The sequence below is a fragment of the Papilio polytes genome, unplaced genomic scaffold (genome assembly GCF_000836215.1).
Source record: "Papilio polytes unplaced genomic scaffold, Ppol_1.0 DF824024.1, whole genome shotgun sequence".
NCBI lineage: Eukaryota > Metazoa > Arthropoda > Insecta > Lepidoptera > Papilionidae > Papilio > Papilio polytes.
In genome coordinates, this window is record NW_013525180.1 from 171,077 (window position 1) to 187,572 (window position 16,496).

A 16,496-nucleotide genomic window follows, 5' to 3' on the forward strand; every position below is an offset into this window, starting at 1 on the left:
TAATTTTACGTTATTACTGGTAGGCTTAAGTATGTTAATGAGAAATGTCTCTACATATAATAAACCTATTAAGGTAATAAGGTCGTGAGAGATACCAAAATCTTAATTTATTCCAAAACAAATTAAAAGAACGTATCTCACTGCGGGTCTATGCATGCATTTGCATAAATTGTGTACCTCTTCGCTAATGGATTGTAAAGTTTGTTAACTCTACCAACTTTTTTACTAATACGGAATTTGTAGAAAGCAAAAACCATTATTAAATTGCCTTACCGATAAGCCCAGACATCTAGATTAGTTAAGCTCCATCCTAAATGTAGATCAAGCTAATTCCAAGTAAAATGTGGAGCAATTTTATTAGGAATCAAACACACCGCTGCATATGCGTATCAAAGCGAACTGAAGATATAAATTAGGTATTTGGTTCGTTTCAAGGAGCCATTAGCACTCTCAATTTTTCTTTTTTGAGAAGTGGGCAAACGAGTAGCAAGAAACTGAGGTAATCATTGAAGTACATGTTTATTGGTTCGAAATTAACGCTTTCGTAGCAGTTAACTTTTAAATAAAATATTGAACGGTAGCGATATCCGAACAAGGTCATCTATAGCAAAAAATAGAACAGATTTAAAGAAATTCTTAACAACATTGTTCTCTAATATGGCAAAGTTTTAAAACCAACTTGAATATTTTAATGCTAGCAAATATTATTCACAACTCATAAGTTTACCGAAGTAATGGTCAGTCCAGTTAAGAAAAAAAAGACGACTATACCTACAACAAAATGGTGAAATAATTAATATGTTTGAACATTTTTTTCGTGTTAGATAACATCATACTTGAAGATTGCTGTGGCAGGCTGTAAGATCGATTTATTTAATACTAGCTTTTGCCCGCGACCGGCGTGGAATTAAAAAAAACAAAAGTGAGAAGCCTATATGTTCTTCCAGACTATGCTCTACGACTATGCCAAATTTCATTGAGATCCGTTCAGCCGTTTAGGCTACAAAGTCTAACAAACATCCATCCATCCATCCATCTAAACTTTCGCATTTATAATATTAGTTAGATTAGATTAGATGTCCGAAGAAATTAAACTATACAAAAAAGGAATTCAAATGACTTTACATTTATAGTTAATCTTTCAAAATCATGATTTTAAAAGACATTTTGCGGGATTCGAATACGAATATGCTGTAATGGGACGAATACACATGGGTTCCGACTTCAGATGTCATTTCTCAGTGCTTTAGATATGTCAACTAAAATTGATGATTTGCTGATCAGCATGAGCTGATGAAACCATGAGGTTTGAGTGGGTGAGGCAGATCAGTGAACTGGTTCGCAAATCAGATTAATTTGTACCTGCTTAGAAGTATGATATGCGTCAGCTGTGAGTCACTGAGCGGTTCGCGTATTAGTAGTCGACGACTACCAAAGTTTTTGTCCATTCATCGCGTTGTGCCTTGAGCTGCTAATTTAGTTTTTGAGCCGTAGCTCAACGGTTCAAAGCTCAGTGAACTGATGTTTTGAACCGGTTCAGAGCAGATACATTTCTACTTGTCAGTGAGTTGTCAATTTGAAACAGCTGTCAGATCAGAGTGTCAAGTTAAATGTCAATGCTATCTTTTAAAAACATTTATAAAATGTGTATTTAAAATAGAACTTTTAAATAACTTGTTTAATTAAATACAAAATGTCGACCCAGATAGAAAAAGAATTTGCTGATTTTAAGGTAAATAAAGAATATGGAAAAAATGAAACTCTGTTAAAAGGAAAAATATTTTTCACATTCAACTTTTGGTTTCTTTCAGATACCACCGATTTTCGATGATTTAAATGATCACGTTAAAGAATATTTGTTAAAACCTGAAAGACTATCAATACATAAATGGGAAAGATCACAAACTCATTGGCACAGGGAAACTGACATAGATTCTTTAATTAAGTTTGAAGAAGAAGATATTGCTCTAGACACAACTCTAGACGTGAGTATAATGCATCTAAAATGTTAAGTAAAACATCTTTATATTTCTTCATTTTAAATCCTTTTTCTTACTTATAAGGTAGAGCTTCTTGTATTTCTAAAGTACCTTGCTTGTTTTACAAAATGATCAGACATTTGCATCCAACCATATTTTGAAAAATATATAAAAACCAGATAGGAATTTGCTTGAAATATGAAAAAAAAATTATGAATTTCAGATTATCAGAGACCCAATAACTGGAGAGATAGTTGGTCTAGAAGAAGTAAGTATACCAGTTGAGGATGACGATGATTGTTTATCTATGGCTCGGGCACCTCTGCCACCCAGCCTTGCTACTAGGGGCACCACAACACAAAACCCTTTCTTACCGGCTGGCTTTGAGGAAGAACTCCAAAAAATGTTGGATGAAGCAGCCAAGAGTGGTGAAATCAATATTAACTTGGAAGATGATGAACCTGGAAAGTTCTTAGGAGAAGGTACACTTTTCTTTGATTTTAAAATTAAATGTACATTTCAACTCATTCACTGCCACTATAGTTTTAAAGTACTAAAATGAGCCCTCAGGGCGGGTTGGTAGGTAATGTGTTAGGATGGTATATTGCAGGAATAGTGCCCCTGGTTTAATAATTATAAAAGAAAGGAAGAAATTAATAAACCCCCTTTTTTGTTGGTTTTTATTCTCTTAAATAGGATAATTATCTTGCCTTGTATTGTTTCTAATTAGACTTATGTATAATCTAAATTTCAGTTTAGTAGATAATTTTTTTGCTAACATTTTACTGTGTTCTAGATTTACTCACTACACCTCCGGGAAGTAGTGAAAGTGTTCTTTTTGAAAGTGATGGTTCTACATTATTGAAAAGTGGCAGCACTAGTGAACAAAAGTTATTGGACAAAGAAGAGATCAATAAACTTGTCAAAATCAATCTTGAAGAAGTTGTTGATAATAATGTGCATTTAGTAGGTGAGGTTTTATTATCATTTAATTAGTTTGGAAATTATTGGAAGCTATAATCCTGAATTTATAGTTTGATAAGGTTTAGACTTTTAAAATTGTTAACATACCCTAAAATTACTAATTTCATTTTTCATAGATCTCTGGAAGGATGACGATGGAACAGAAACAAAACCTAAAATAGTACAAAAGCCGAAGAAAGTGGATTTAGATATTGACACAAGTGAGAGTGATAACTTCTTAGAGAGTACTATAATAAAACCTCCGGTAGAACTGCCGGAGATTCCAGTACTGAATATCACAAGTTCTAAAGGCAGGATGGCGGTAACATCCACTGATTGGGCAGAAATGATAGATGTTACACTCCCTGTGCCTGATTTTAGAGAGAAAATAAGAGATATGGCACACTCATATCCATTTGAATTGGATAATTTCCAGAAACAGGTAACTTATTTAATGATTTATTACTTAATAACCACCTTAGTAATCATTGAAATGTGTAATTTTATGAATTTCTAGTCAGCCTTGAAGTACTGCATGGCTACCAGTCAAAATTACAAAGTCCTGTTGGAATGCCCCGTAGATTAGTCAGTTTTTAATTCCGCATGAACAAAGTCGCGGGTAAAATCTAGCTTTTTAATAAACCGCAGCGTAATTGTTTTACTTTGTAGGCTATACTAAAGCTGGAGGAAGGTCACCACGTGTTCGTGGCCGCGCACACCTCCGCGGGCAAGACTGTCGTAGCAGAGTACGCTATTGCTATGTCCAGGAGGAACTGTACGAGGTAAATACTAGCTAATAGTAACATTTACATATAAATTAAACAGTACAATTACGATGGGGACATAAACCAGAAAATGGTAATATTAAATGTGGATGGCTACAAAGGTAGAGGAAGACCGAAGAAAGTATGGATGGATTGTGTGAAATATGCTTAAGAAAGGAGTGGATTCAGATATGACGGCTGATAGAGATGTATGGAAGAGAAGCACATACAGCGCCGATATTTATATTTTTAATTCTCTAAGGGACTGGAATTTTTTTTGAAGATGCCTTTACAGCATCTTTTGGCTTGAGATAACCGAGCGTAGATGACGCTTAACTTAAACCTCGTTCATGATTAACAAATCTCGAGAGCTTTCTCACAAGCCTCGGGTTGTTCATTCGGTTCACTGAGTTTTTTTTACACTAACAGGGCAATTTACACATCACCAATCAAGGCGTTGTCGAACCAGAAGTACAACGACTTCAACAAGATGTTCGGCGAGGTGGGGCTGCTGACGGGCGACCTGCAGCTGAACGCGACGGCCTCCTGCCTCGTCATGACCACGGAGATCCTGCGCTCCATGCTCTACTGCGGCTCTGACGTCACCAGAGATTTGGAGTTCGTTATATTCGATGAAGTACATTATATTAATAATGCTGAGGTAATTATAAGAAATAGTATACATTTATACTTATGTTACCCCCTGATAATGTATCTTTTGATGGTGAAAGAATTTTTGAAAGATGCTCTATAGTTTTTGAGTTATTTCAATACATATAAAAATTCAAATCTTTCCTCTTAATAATACTTATACAAGTATAGATTATAATAAGTTTGCCATTAATTTTAAATCTCGGCTAAAAATTTCGTTGACGGTATATGTTTGAAACTATCCGTGTATGTCAGCTCTAAATCATTATGTAAATTGCTTATATTGAATTATTGTTTTAAGTAATATCATGTTTTTTTTTCAGCGTGGTTATGTATGGGAAGAAGTGCTCATTTTGTTACCAGCGCACGTGAGCATTGTGATGTTAAGTGCAACTGTACCGAATACTCTGCAGTTCGCCGACTGGGTGGGACGCACTAAGAAGCGAAAAGTGTTTGTTGTGTCGACACCGAAGCGGCCAGTACCACTTTGTCATTATTTGTATACAGGTTCTGTTACATTATAAAATAATTTTCAATATGTAAGATAATACAATCAGTTTTATGAAATTTGTGATGTTTTTTTAGGTACCGGTGGTAAATCTAAACACGAACGATTCATGATAGTGGATCAAGAAAGTAACTTCCTGTTAAGAGGATATAATGAAGCTGTTGCAGCGAAAAAATCCAGAGAGAATGAATATAAGAAAAGTTTCGGACCAAAAGGTATGCCGCATAAATTGTTTCCTATCTATAATTAAATAATCAACTAGTTGTTGCTCGCGACTTCCTCCGCGTGAACTCGAAAATTAATAAAAAATATAACCTATGGTAACATAGCTAATAGTGTATAAATGTTTTTGAATCGTCCATTAGTTTTTAAGTTATTACAATACATAAAAAATACAAAGATACAAATCTTCCCTCTTTAGAGTATTATTATCTCCTCTTTTTAATATCAGTATAAATGTAATCTTTGATCATTTATATAACCTCTTTTAAACAGGTACAAAGCAATATATGAACCCCAAAGCCGAGCAGACGATGTGGGTGGCCTTCATAGACCACTTGCGGCAGTCGGACAAGCTGCCTGTCGTCGCTTTCACACTCTCTAGGAACAGGTAAACTGAGATAATTCCTACAAAAATATGAGTCATGGCGCTAGTTACGCATATATCATCTATGGTTGCATAACTAGCGCCATCTCTATTTATGGTTTTACCATTTTTCTTTGTATAATCTTTAGTTTTCTTTTAAAGGTGCGATCAGAACGCAGAGAACTTAATGTCGGTGGACCTGACGACGGCCAAAGAGAAGGGCCATATTAGAAACTTCTTCCAAAAATGTCTGCAGAGACTAAAAAAGCCAGACAGAGTGTTGCCACAGGTATTTTTTTTTTAATGAAACTCATTAACATGGAAAATTTTTTTAAGTATTAATTTTTAAATATGTTTTAGGTTATAAGAATGCAGAGAGTATTAGAAAACGGCATTGGCGTTCATCACAGCGGTATCCTGCCTTTGTTAAAGGAAATCGTCGAAATGTTATTCCAATCGGGCTTCGTAAGTTGAGTTTTTAACAATACTTTTTTTACTTTTTCTTAAGTATATTTTCTCTAAACCTTATTTCCTTAATATGTCAAAATTAGATCATATTTCCGTAGGTTTTTATTTCGCCTGTTACCATATCAGATCATCACCTATAAATATATTAAAAAACTATTCAAATTATGTTGATGGCTGATAGAATTTTACGAAAGAGCAGTACACACTGTGCCATTCTTCTGGGGTTAAGAGCAGATTAATGATGAAGATGTTGTTGTTGTTGATGATGATGTTGATGATGATGATGATGATGATGGTGATCAGGTGAAAATCCTGTTCGCGACGGAGACGTTCGCGATGGGTGTGAACATGCCGGCGCGCACGGTGGTGTTCGACGACATCAGCAAGTTCGACGGCGTGCAGAGCCGCCACCTCGCGCCCGCAGAGTACGTGCAGATGGCGGGCCGCGCCGGCCGCAGAGGTACCCCTCTACTTATACATAATAACGCCGAACAGACACTCCAACATCTATCACATACTAGTCGTGTTACTTCGTATACAAAGCAATTCAGATAACAGTTAACGGTGGTAAAGCCCGCTTTATCTTCGCACGAATGGTTTGGCTCGCCCGGTGAAATACCACACAGAAGACAGCCGTGAAGTGGGAGCAATTCCGCGTACAGTCTGATCAGTGTGGTGCCGGAGGAATAATTAAAATCGCCGCAATTGCGGATGTTTAGGTGGCCGCTTGCTCGTTTGCCACCTTATATTATAAAAAAAAAAACAATAGTTTCTAACTTGCTTATGCAATACAATGTCGAAGTCGCGTATCTGTGTGCATCCTTTTTGAAATTGCATTGCATAAGATGCTTAGAAACTAAGATCACAAATTTGCATTGCCTCGTGTACGAAGAGGCTAACTACAACGCTAGCTTGCGACGAGTTACAAAGAGATTAAAAAAATAATAAGGGTGTTCAAGAAGTTCATTTTGTATATTTTTTTTACTCTAATATCCTTTAAGATAAAATTGAGTCTTATGCAATTGATACAAGGGTTAATTTTACATTGCATATCGTTTCTGATCTGAAAGGTTCTTAATACTAACTTGTTGCCTCCACTTTATTTTTCATGTTTTTATTATTACAGGCTTGGATGATACAGGAACTGTTATAATTCTCTGCAAAGAAGAAGTGCCTAATCAAATTAAATTGAAGGAAATGATGTTGGGCACACCTGAAAAACTTTCATCACAATTCCGTCTTACTTACGCTATGATACTCAGTCTATTAAGGTAAACACTAATAATAAAAATGACATACTATAACATACTAAGTAGCCAATCTGTTCTTCCAGACTATACTTGCGTCATATTTCGATAAAACCCGTTAAGTCGTTTTGGAGATACGTAGAAACATCCATCCATCCAAATTTAGTAACTCATAACATTTTAATTGATGTTAATGTTTTAGTTTAATATTTTTTTTTCTAGAGCCGCAACCGTATCCGTCGAAGGTATGATGCAGCGTTCGTTCAGGGAATTCTATCAAATATGTCAAGCTGATAATCATAGAAAGCAACTAGAATTAGCTGAAAAAGAATACAGTGAGAAATGCAGTACACCATTGCCCGCGCACCTCGCGCCATTAGCTACATTTTATGACACCGCAGTGGCATACATCGACGTACTTAATGACATCATGCCAATACTTCTCGGACAGCCTAAAGTCGCTAAAGAATTAGTTCCCGGGAAGATACTTATAATATCCGCAGGACCTTACATCAATCAACTTGGGATTTATTTAAATAGTACAGGTATGGCTTTTCAAGTATTTTTAAAGTTATAGTTATAAACCAAAAAAAACGACTATTCCGCATCAAATGAAAGAATAATCACGTATTCATATACCTCGAAGTAATTTAGAGAGAGATAGTGGGAAAGAAAGGAAGTTCTTTTCGAATTTTTGAAGTTGGATAAAAATAACGCTATCTCTTTCCCTCTTTATGTAATGTTTCAGGTCCCAGACAAACTCCTTATAAAGTGTTGGTTTTAAACACGATTGAGCAAGATCCTAATAAATACAACTTTGATTTGGACGAAAATTGGTACAGAATGCTGAGCTTCACTGCTATGTACGACAATATAGGTGAGTCAAACTTACTAATATTACAAATGCGAAAGTTTGGATGGATGGATGTTAGAGTTTGTAGCCTAAACTGCTTAACAGATCTGGATGAAATTTGGTATAGAAGTAAAGGATAGTCTGTAAGAACACATAGGCTACTTACTTTTGTTTTTTTATTCCACGCGAAGTCGAGGATGTAAGCTAGTAATAATGAAAGCGAAAATTTAATTTAATTTCGTATTAAAATAATAAATGACCTGTAAACTTTATGTACCCTACATAGCAATATCGTTTTTAATATAGGTACTGAAGAAGGCACAGTGAACCATGCCATACTTTGTATCGGGCCCAAGAACATAATCGCAGTCACTAAAATGACATTAAAGGTAGACGCCAGCCTTATTATACAAGACTGGGACAAGAGACAGATTCCAAGGTTAGTTTTCTTGTATTAAGTTAAATAATTTTAGTTCTTGTTGAAAATTCATCGTTATTTAATGTAATTTTAAACCTCATTTCCACTAAGCGTCCAGTTACGTCCAGTCGTAATTTTGTAATAAATAGTCGTGCAGGGCACTCAGTCGCACGCATTCGTTGATAATTGAAAAAAAGTGTTTAAATCGCGACAGTTTATTGCTTTGACTAAAAATGAGGAATAAAGGAGGAATAAGGGGGAGGGTGCAGGCCGTTAATCAAGGAAGACAAGAAGTAAAAATACTTATTTAATAAGAAAATACATAACATACTCATCCTTATAAGAATACATGTTGATAACAACATGATTTCCAATATTATAAAGAGAAAAGATTTGTATTTTTGTATGTATTGAAATAACTCAAAAACTACTAGGCCGATTTTAAAAATTCTTTCACCGTTAGAAAGGTAATTTATCTGATAGATATATTTAAATTTGACGCGGGCTGTGTCGCGAGCACCGGCTAGTGAGTGTGAGGTGGTCTGGTGTCAGGTTCAAGGAGGCGGCGGTGGGCAGCAGCTGCCTGGCGGCGGTGCAGGAGCTGTCGCGCGTGTCGCACGCCGTGCGCAGCGGCGCCAGCGCGCTCGCCACGCTCGCCCTCACGCAGGCGCTCGCCCTCTCCTCCGGGGAACTGCTCCACACCTTGGACAATATGAACAAATACAAGGTCACCGACTATTGTGCTTGCTGTCTATTGTTCCTTATTACTTGACAGATACAGAATGATGATTTTTCGTATATGTCTTCGATTTTGTTAAGGCAATCTTGCCGTGGCAACACAATCCTTATCTTGCCTTAACTTAAGATTGCTTCTTTGAAGAAAAAAGAAAGAATTGGTAGTTAAAATTATTCTATTGTGATTGTATACTTTTACTTTTGTATGATACAAAATTAACTTAAGGGTCAGAATCAATTAAAATCAGGCCTTTATCAAGAAAATGATTTTGTTGTTTCTTAACTAATAGTTATACGTTATAACAACCTAGAACTTATAAGCCTTTTTGGTTATTAACAGATATTTTTTTATTCCACAGAACATGTTAGAATCTCAGAAGAAATCAACCGACATCGCGAACTTTAAAACGGAATTCGCGATAGTTTACGAACGTAAGCAAGCTGAAAGGAAACGCGATAAATACAAATTACTCTTGTCGTTTGAAAACTTAGCTTTGTATCCGGATTATCAACGTCGTCTGCTTGTGTTGAGAGAACTGAATTACATCGACGAACACGACAGTGTCATATTGAAAGGTCGTGTGGCATGTGGCATGGGGACTAATGAACTCATTATATCTGAGCTGGTCTTCCGCAATGTATTCACTGACAAGAACCCAGCGGAGATAGCGGCCTTGTTGAGTTGTTTTGTGTTCCAAGCTAAGACAAATGTCAGCCAACCATTGACTGATAAATTGAAAGAAGGTGTGGAAGCTATCAAGGCGATTGATGAAGATTTAACAATGATCGAATCTAAATATCTGGTGAGTTTTTTTTCATATATACGCTCATAGATTAAAAATTATTAAGGCTAGTTCGTAGTAGGATAGTAATTTAATTATATACCGAGTAATTTAGTAAGTAAATGTCTCTAAACAATGAAAATTTAGTCGAGTAAATTCAGATTCTCCAGCCAACCGTCACTAAACAAGTAGGAAGCTCTCATTTCATTATAGTAGATTAGAATATTTTAAATACTAAACTTTAGTACTCGATTAAATTACTAGCCTAGTGCTACTAATTTAGATATAATTATGATATAGAATCATATTTATAATTATAAATCATAATAATTAAACAGGTCAGTCAATTTGAAGGGCAAGGAGAAAGGTTAAACTTTGGTTTAATAAGAGTTGTGTATGAATGGGCTCTTGAGAAACCTTTTGCGGAGATCATGGACCTAACAGATGTGCAGGAGGGCATCATAGTGCGGTGCATTCAACAACTACATGAGGTACGTTTTACTTCTGTTTAAAACCACTATTAATGGTTACCAAGATAATGTAATTTTTTAAAACCAAAAAAAAATTGTAAAATATCCACGTCATATTTCCAGACCAACATCAATTATAATCCATACTTGTTTTCATTCCACCTATTTTTTACAGTTATTGATTGACGTAAAAGACGCCGCCGTTGCAATAGGAGACCCGAAGCTTCAAGCCAAGATGTTGGAAGCGTCTACCGCCATTAAAAGAGATATCGTCTTCGCGGCCAGTTTGTACACAACAGCGAGAGAAACTGTTATATCATAAAAAGCTTTTTTATATATTTTATGAATATTTTATACCGAAATAATTTTTGGAAACTATAACAATCTTTTTAACATGAAACTTAAAAGTAACAATTACATACAAACAAGTTATTTGCCCCTGTGTGAAAATGTCAAATATATTCATAGCACACTAGCGCCTTTATGCAGGTTTTACATATTTTTTTACAGAACAAACCAATACCAACGCCTTTCAACGGGCTAGATATCCTTGTTTGCCTGTACTTACTGTGGTCCAAGAATTAAATGTTTTTATCATAATTAATCAGTATGCGTCTACTAGAAGGAGAGCGGTCTCCGCCATCAATGAATGTGTGTTATTTGTCTACGTCTATGAATTAGATTTATCAGCTTATGAATGTAATCTTAAAATTTTATTACGCTTTTTTAAATGTATTATGAATAAATAAAGAAAGAAATAAATAAGACAAGAAAATAAAGTATGTAGTTGTTTTTAAATCATCAACAATCAAAGTTATCCCTCCTCCTAATCGTAAACCTACACAGTGCTCTCGGTTCCTGAAAGGGATAGCAAGTGTCATAGAGGATGGCAAGGAATCGATATTGACGATGACATGGCCATAAAACAATAGTCAACACAGATTCTTCTAATCTTTGAGAATAAGTGGATCGACCATATAGAAAGGGGAAAATGCTTAGATAAAGAATGATTTGCTCTACCAGGCGAATTAGTAGGTTTTTGTTATTAAAAACTCAAGGTTTAAACGTCTAAACATATTATTCAAACTACTCTAAACATGCGTTAAAAGAAATTATTCCAATACGATCAGCTTGACGTGACATTGCATATTATTAAGTTCAAACGTCAATTAATGAAATATCGTAAAAAGGAACGTATGCTTCTGTATTTCATTAATATCGTATAAATCTTTTCGTAAATAATTCTACATGACTTGTAAAAATTCAATGTTTCGTTTATGATTTATACATTCACAATACGAAGACGGTGAATAATAATTCAGTGTGTTTATTGCTTACATGGTTACGGTAATGTTGCGATTATCACAGGAAATAATTTAGTGAGACCCCATAATCAATTGAAAATATTCCAAGATGATTCAAGACGATGACTTCGAAGAACAGGCCCTGACCCTAGAGCGTATCAAAGCTCTAGGGTACAAGCCTCAGAAGGAACTCCTGATCAATCTTCTATTACCATATGCTTCGGAGTTTGATGAAGAATCGGCAAAATTTCTCGAAGAAGTTAAGACTAATCTAGCTAAAGCAGTGATGCTGCGGGAAATGAAACCTTCATGTGGAGTTTGGTCATCGAGGCTCATGAAGTAAGTATTTTGGATTCAGTAAATTAAAAACTTCTAGATCATGACTCGTTAAAGTCATACTACATAAATATTTTACAATGACAATTGTTAAGTAATTTATCACTTATATTCTAGTAAAACTTTTGTTTGAATAAAGAAAATGATGCAAGTAGGATTAGAATTTGAAAATGGCTGTATTACCCAAAAATCAAAAACTATAATAAAATTGAAACTCGGCTCACACAATTTTTTTTTTTTTCGATATCTGTACTAGTTGCATGTTGTTTACTACCAAAACCAAGTAGATTACAAGATTATAAAGTTAATTGTTGTAATAAAAAATAAAACCTACACTTTACATTTTCCTGCAAGTGACAACATTGTTGGTTAGGTTTTTATGCTGAGTTGTATTATACCTAGAAGTAAAGAACAAACATCTAATGAATATTCATATTTGACAGTCTCCTTAAGTAACTGCATTTGTTATAAATCAACTGCTAAAATTTGCAAAACAATTTTTTTGTCTGTTTATCTGTAAAATATAAAAAACATAACATTGTTTATGAAACCATTCTTTTAAATCTTGACATAGACTCAGTACATTGTTTGAATATAAAATTAATATGTGTCTATGCCACAGTTACATGTTAACCTTTGGCAATGCATTCAGTTCAGAAATAACTGGCCGTAGCCCAGAACTTCCTGTAATGAAAACCTGGCCTCCGTCTCTCTTTGTCCATGACATACAATTTGTTACCTGTCATCTACGTAACACATTATTACTTACAGAATACATTATCTATGTTTCATAAATATAAGCAATATCTTATCAAATTTGCTTGCATCATTGTGATGAAATATGACAATTCAATTATTACAATGTATAAATAAAAGAAAATTAATATTAATTAATTTACCTTTTATTTAATCATTATTTGACTAAAAATAATACAGAATACAGGGAATAGGTCTTTCTCGGAAATAATAATGTTATGCAATATTTTTAATTACAAAAAATATCTCTATATTTTATTTCTAATGAATCTGTGGTCTTTTATTTAAATATGCAGATAACACTAAAACACTATGAAATAGGAGAAATAACCCCATAACAAATATTTATAAAACCAAAGATTGGCCGATTGCCAAAATGTAAGATTGTGTACTTTTACAAATTCTTTGTGGTATAAAAACTTTTTTAAATAGACCTAAAAATAATGTCACACATATATTCAATAGAGATGAACAGATATACAGTAATATATACTATGTTTTTTTCCTAAGTTTGAGAGTAGCAAGAGTTAGTGTGGTATGGGCATATTATGAGAAGCGATGAATCGCATGTAACAAGAAGGTTGTTAGTGATATTCATAACTGGTGGTGGGGTACACCAGTAGAGATAGACCTAGAAAGAGATGGAAGGATTGTGTGAAAGGTGTCATGATCAAGAAGCGAATGATGACTGAGATGACGGATGACAGAGTTATTTGGAGGACAAAATGCCAGTGCACTGACCATACAGGAGTAGGATAAGGTGGGGGAGATGATGATGATCTGTTTTCTTCCCTAGATCTAAAAATTTCTTGATTACCTAAAATACATTTAAAGTTATTGATTAATCAGTGTATTAAAAAATGTATGTAAGTCTTTCTGAAGGTTAACAATGCCTAGATAATGTTATTTAATTGTCTTTTATTGATTTATTTTTCAGGTATCTAAGACTGTATGGATTGAAAATGTCAAAAGAGGATCACATCGCTCTGATAAAATTAGCATTTGAACTTGTTCTCATTCCAGACTTAGAACCTTGTAAAGTTCACAAGTTTGCCACTTTGTTTCTGATGCTCACAAAGTAAGTTAATAATAAAGATGCATGTATTACTAAAATTTATAATTTTAAAAATAATTGATTTTCTGAAATTTTTCATATGTTATGTCATACATGCTGACTTTAACTAAGTGTATTATTTTACAGAAAGAGATATTTAATTTCGCCAGAAGAGCTAACACTACCATGGCGCCCTCTGTACGAGATGGGGAAGAAAATATTTGACAAAAGTGAAACTGCTTTAGGAATGTACCATTATTTGGGGTAAGATCTTTAAACTAATACTACCTAATGATACTGGTAACTATTTATGTAGTATTATAAAAATTTAAAAATAATTGTCTGAAATATTTCTATATCGTTAATGAATAATATAGTAGATTTGAACATGTACATGTTAAAATTTTCATCCATAAGGTAAACCACATTTCTGGATAGTTACATGTATTGAATAATGTGTTTATTTAATTTTATTCCGTATGTAAGGATGTAGTAATATTATTTATGTATTCATTATTAAACTTATGTTTGTTCAGGCAAAATTCTATGAAACAAGGTGTAGATAAGCTCGACGTGATTCGCAAATTCCTGTCCGGTAATGGGCTCGATGACGCCCTTGCTCTGTTTGGACTTGCGTCACAACACGAATCTGAATTTCCAACGTAATTCTTTTTCGCAATATTAAAGCTCTGCCTTATTAAGTCGCCATGGTGACAGCTACAAAAAGAAGGCATTGATTGTCGCTTGCTTCTAGTCGAGCACAATTTGTCAGGCCAGTGGAAATGCTTGAAAAATGTTACTTATAAAACTAGTCGCGGATAGTTTATCTCAGTAGTGGAAAAAGGACAAAAGTACACACTGACTGTTGAATTGACAACTGATAAAATAAGATAGAAGTGCCTTTAGATGCCTATCTATATGAGATATTGTCATAATCGCCAGAATATGAAGTCACCTGCACAAGAAACCATAGGTCTCAACAATATTGTGCCAATTTAAAGATGTTGTTACACTGTGCGTTAACTGCCCTACATTTGTATTAAATATTTATATACTTTGCCAGCATTGTCTCAATGTAAACCTAATAAGGCAGAGCTCTTAGGGTACCGCTACTTGTCGCATTCACCTGGTTGTGGAGTCTGGTTTGCGATTCATTCAAATCACAGGTGTCAGGCAACATTGGTGGTTGGGTTCTGCAACTGCATGGGGATTTCTTCATTATTTGTATATGTTTTATTAATTATTTCTATTTTTCAGATCTCTAGAAGGGACATACTTGACCATGATTAATTGTGCAAAACCGTAAGTAACATTTTAGAAAAAATGTTGATAGTTTAGTTATAAAAAAAATTATGACTTCTTACTTTTAAACTGAAAAAGTCATTTATTTTTCTGTAATATTCTTATAATCATACTAATTACAGGTACTTTGAATTGAATGCTACAAAAGAAATTCTGGAAGAGTTTTTACCACAAATATCACCTTGGTCGTCGGATTCTCATCCTGTGTCCCAGCTGTCATTATTCCTACCAGTGGGCCTGGCCCCCAGTCAAGCCGACTATGGCCATAAACTATGGTTTGATAAACTAACTGAACTATGGGAAACCTGTTATAATCCACAATTTGGAATCAGTGTGAGTTTACATATCTTATACATCTTACTAATATTATAAATGTCTCGAGGGATGGATGTATATTTGTTAGAGTTTTCTGACGGATCGGATCTTGATGAAATTTAGCATACATGTAGAGCAAAATGATACTTCTGTTTTTTTTAATACCACGCGGATGGAATCGCGGGCAAATGCTAGTTAAAAATGTTATAAAAAATATTTTTTTAATTTGAATAGCAGCAGTTTATTTATACTACATATTTACAGGAATTGATAGCGTTGTTTGCGGATTTGTCAAAGCGGAACCCGGGCGCGGTGGACTGGACGCCTCATGTGCCCAAAATGTTCATGTTCATACTACATTCGCTCAATTTACCCGTCAGTTACAAAGATATGCAGTGCAGCAGGAACTATAACTTAGGTGACAATGCTCAAATATATTAAAACCTCAAATACAGAAGGTAGTATGTCAGTTCCATTTGTAGCATTATCATAAACCTTAACGATGTAGACGATTTTGATGATACGTTATTTCATTCAAATTCTGATAATGGTTTTTATCTATAATTTTTATGTGGAATATTTGTAGATATAAAGCAAGCGGCAACATGGATAGTGTGGAACATAAAGCCGGACGGTGTGGTGCTGAAACAGCTCAAGAGCTTCCTGGGCGGCATCGAGAGCTACCTGCACAGCGCCAACGCCGGCCGCTGGTCCTTCAAGCTCAGAGATCTCCTCAGGAAGTTGGCTCGCGAGTTCCTAAACAGGTAAAACTATTTATTACCCAATATATGATATTTCAATATAATTAACGGAATTTAAGTCATCTATATTTTCTCATTCTGTACAGTTGTTGCTAAACAAGGTTATTTATTTGACAGAGTGCGCAAAGAACGCGTAAAGAAGTATCTCGAGAGCTGGGAGAACAAAACTCCGGATGAGTTAAGGCTGAGGGACGAAGACGTGACCGAGTTTGTGAAGATAATGCTGGAGCCGACGCTGCAGGCC

At 34.8% G+C, this 16,496-nt stretch overlaps 2 protein-coding genes across 2 annotated transcripts in view; both read left to right on the top strand.

The window, feature by feature from the left end:
• Positions 1-1,616: 1,616 nt before the first annotated feature.
• LOC106101156 (helicase SKI2W) lies at positions 1,617-11,197 on the top strand. The gene is made up of 21 exons (XM_013280287.1): positions 1,617-1,732; positions 1,812-1,985; positions 2,203-2,461; positions 2,776-2,949; positions 3,080-3,384; positions 3,612-3,724; positions 4,136-4,367; positions 4,681-4,864; positions 4,943-5,080; positions 5,361-5,475; positions 5,614-5,740; positions 5,812-5,916; positions 6,223-6,379; positions 7,046-7,190; positions 7,389-7,711; positions 7,915-8,043; positions 8,326-8,458; positions 8,990-9,164; positions 9,532-9,975; positions 10,293-10,445; positions 10,600-11,197. Exons 1-21 carry the CDS (start codon positions 1,694-1,696, stop codon positions 10,744-10,746), a joined length of 3,771 nt encoding a protein of 1,256 aa, XP_013135741.1. The 5' UTR covers positions 1,617-1,693; the 3' UTR covers positions 10,747-11,197.
• A 400-nt stretch (positions 11,198-11,597) lies between these two features.
• LOC106100908 (proteasome activator complex subunit 4-like) overlaps positions 11,598-16,496 on the top strand; it is a 14,961-nt gene continuing 10,062 nt past the window's right edge. The window contains exons 1-9 of the mRNA XM_013279973.1: positions 11,598-12,067; positions 13,758-13,898; positions 14,022-14,138; positions 14,411-14,536; positions 15,132-15,176; positions 15,299-15,509; positions 15,756-15,909; positions 16,078-16,255; positions 16,370-16,493. Coding sequence (XP_013135427.1) covers positions 11,838-12,067; positions 13,758-13,898; positions 14,022-14,138; positions 14,411-14,536; positions 15,132-15,176; positions 15,299-15,509; positions 15,756-15,909; positions 16,078-16,255; positions 16,370-16,493 — 1,326 coding nt within the window. The 5' untranslated portion in view covers positions 11,598-11,837. The remainder of the gene's footprint in view (positions 12,068-13,757; positions 13,899-14,021; positions 14,139-14,410; positions 14,537-15,131; positions 15,177-15,298; positions 15,510-15,755; positions 15,910-16,077; positions 16,256-16,369; positions 16,494-16,496) is intronic.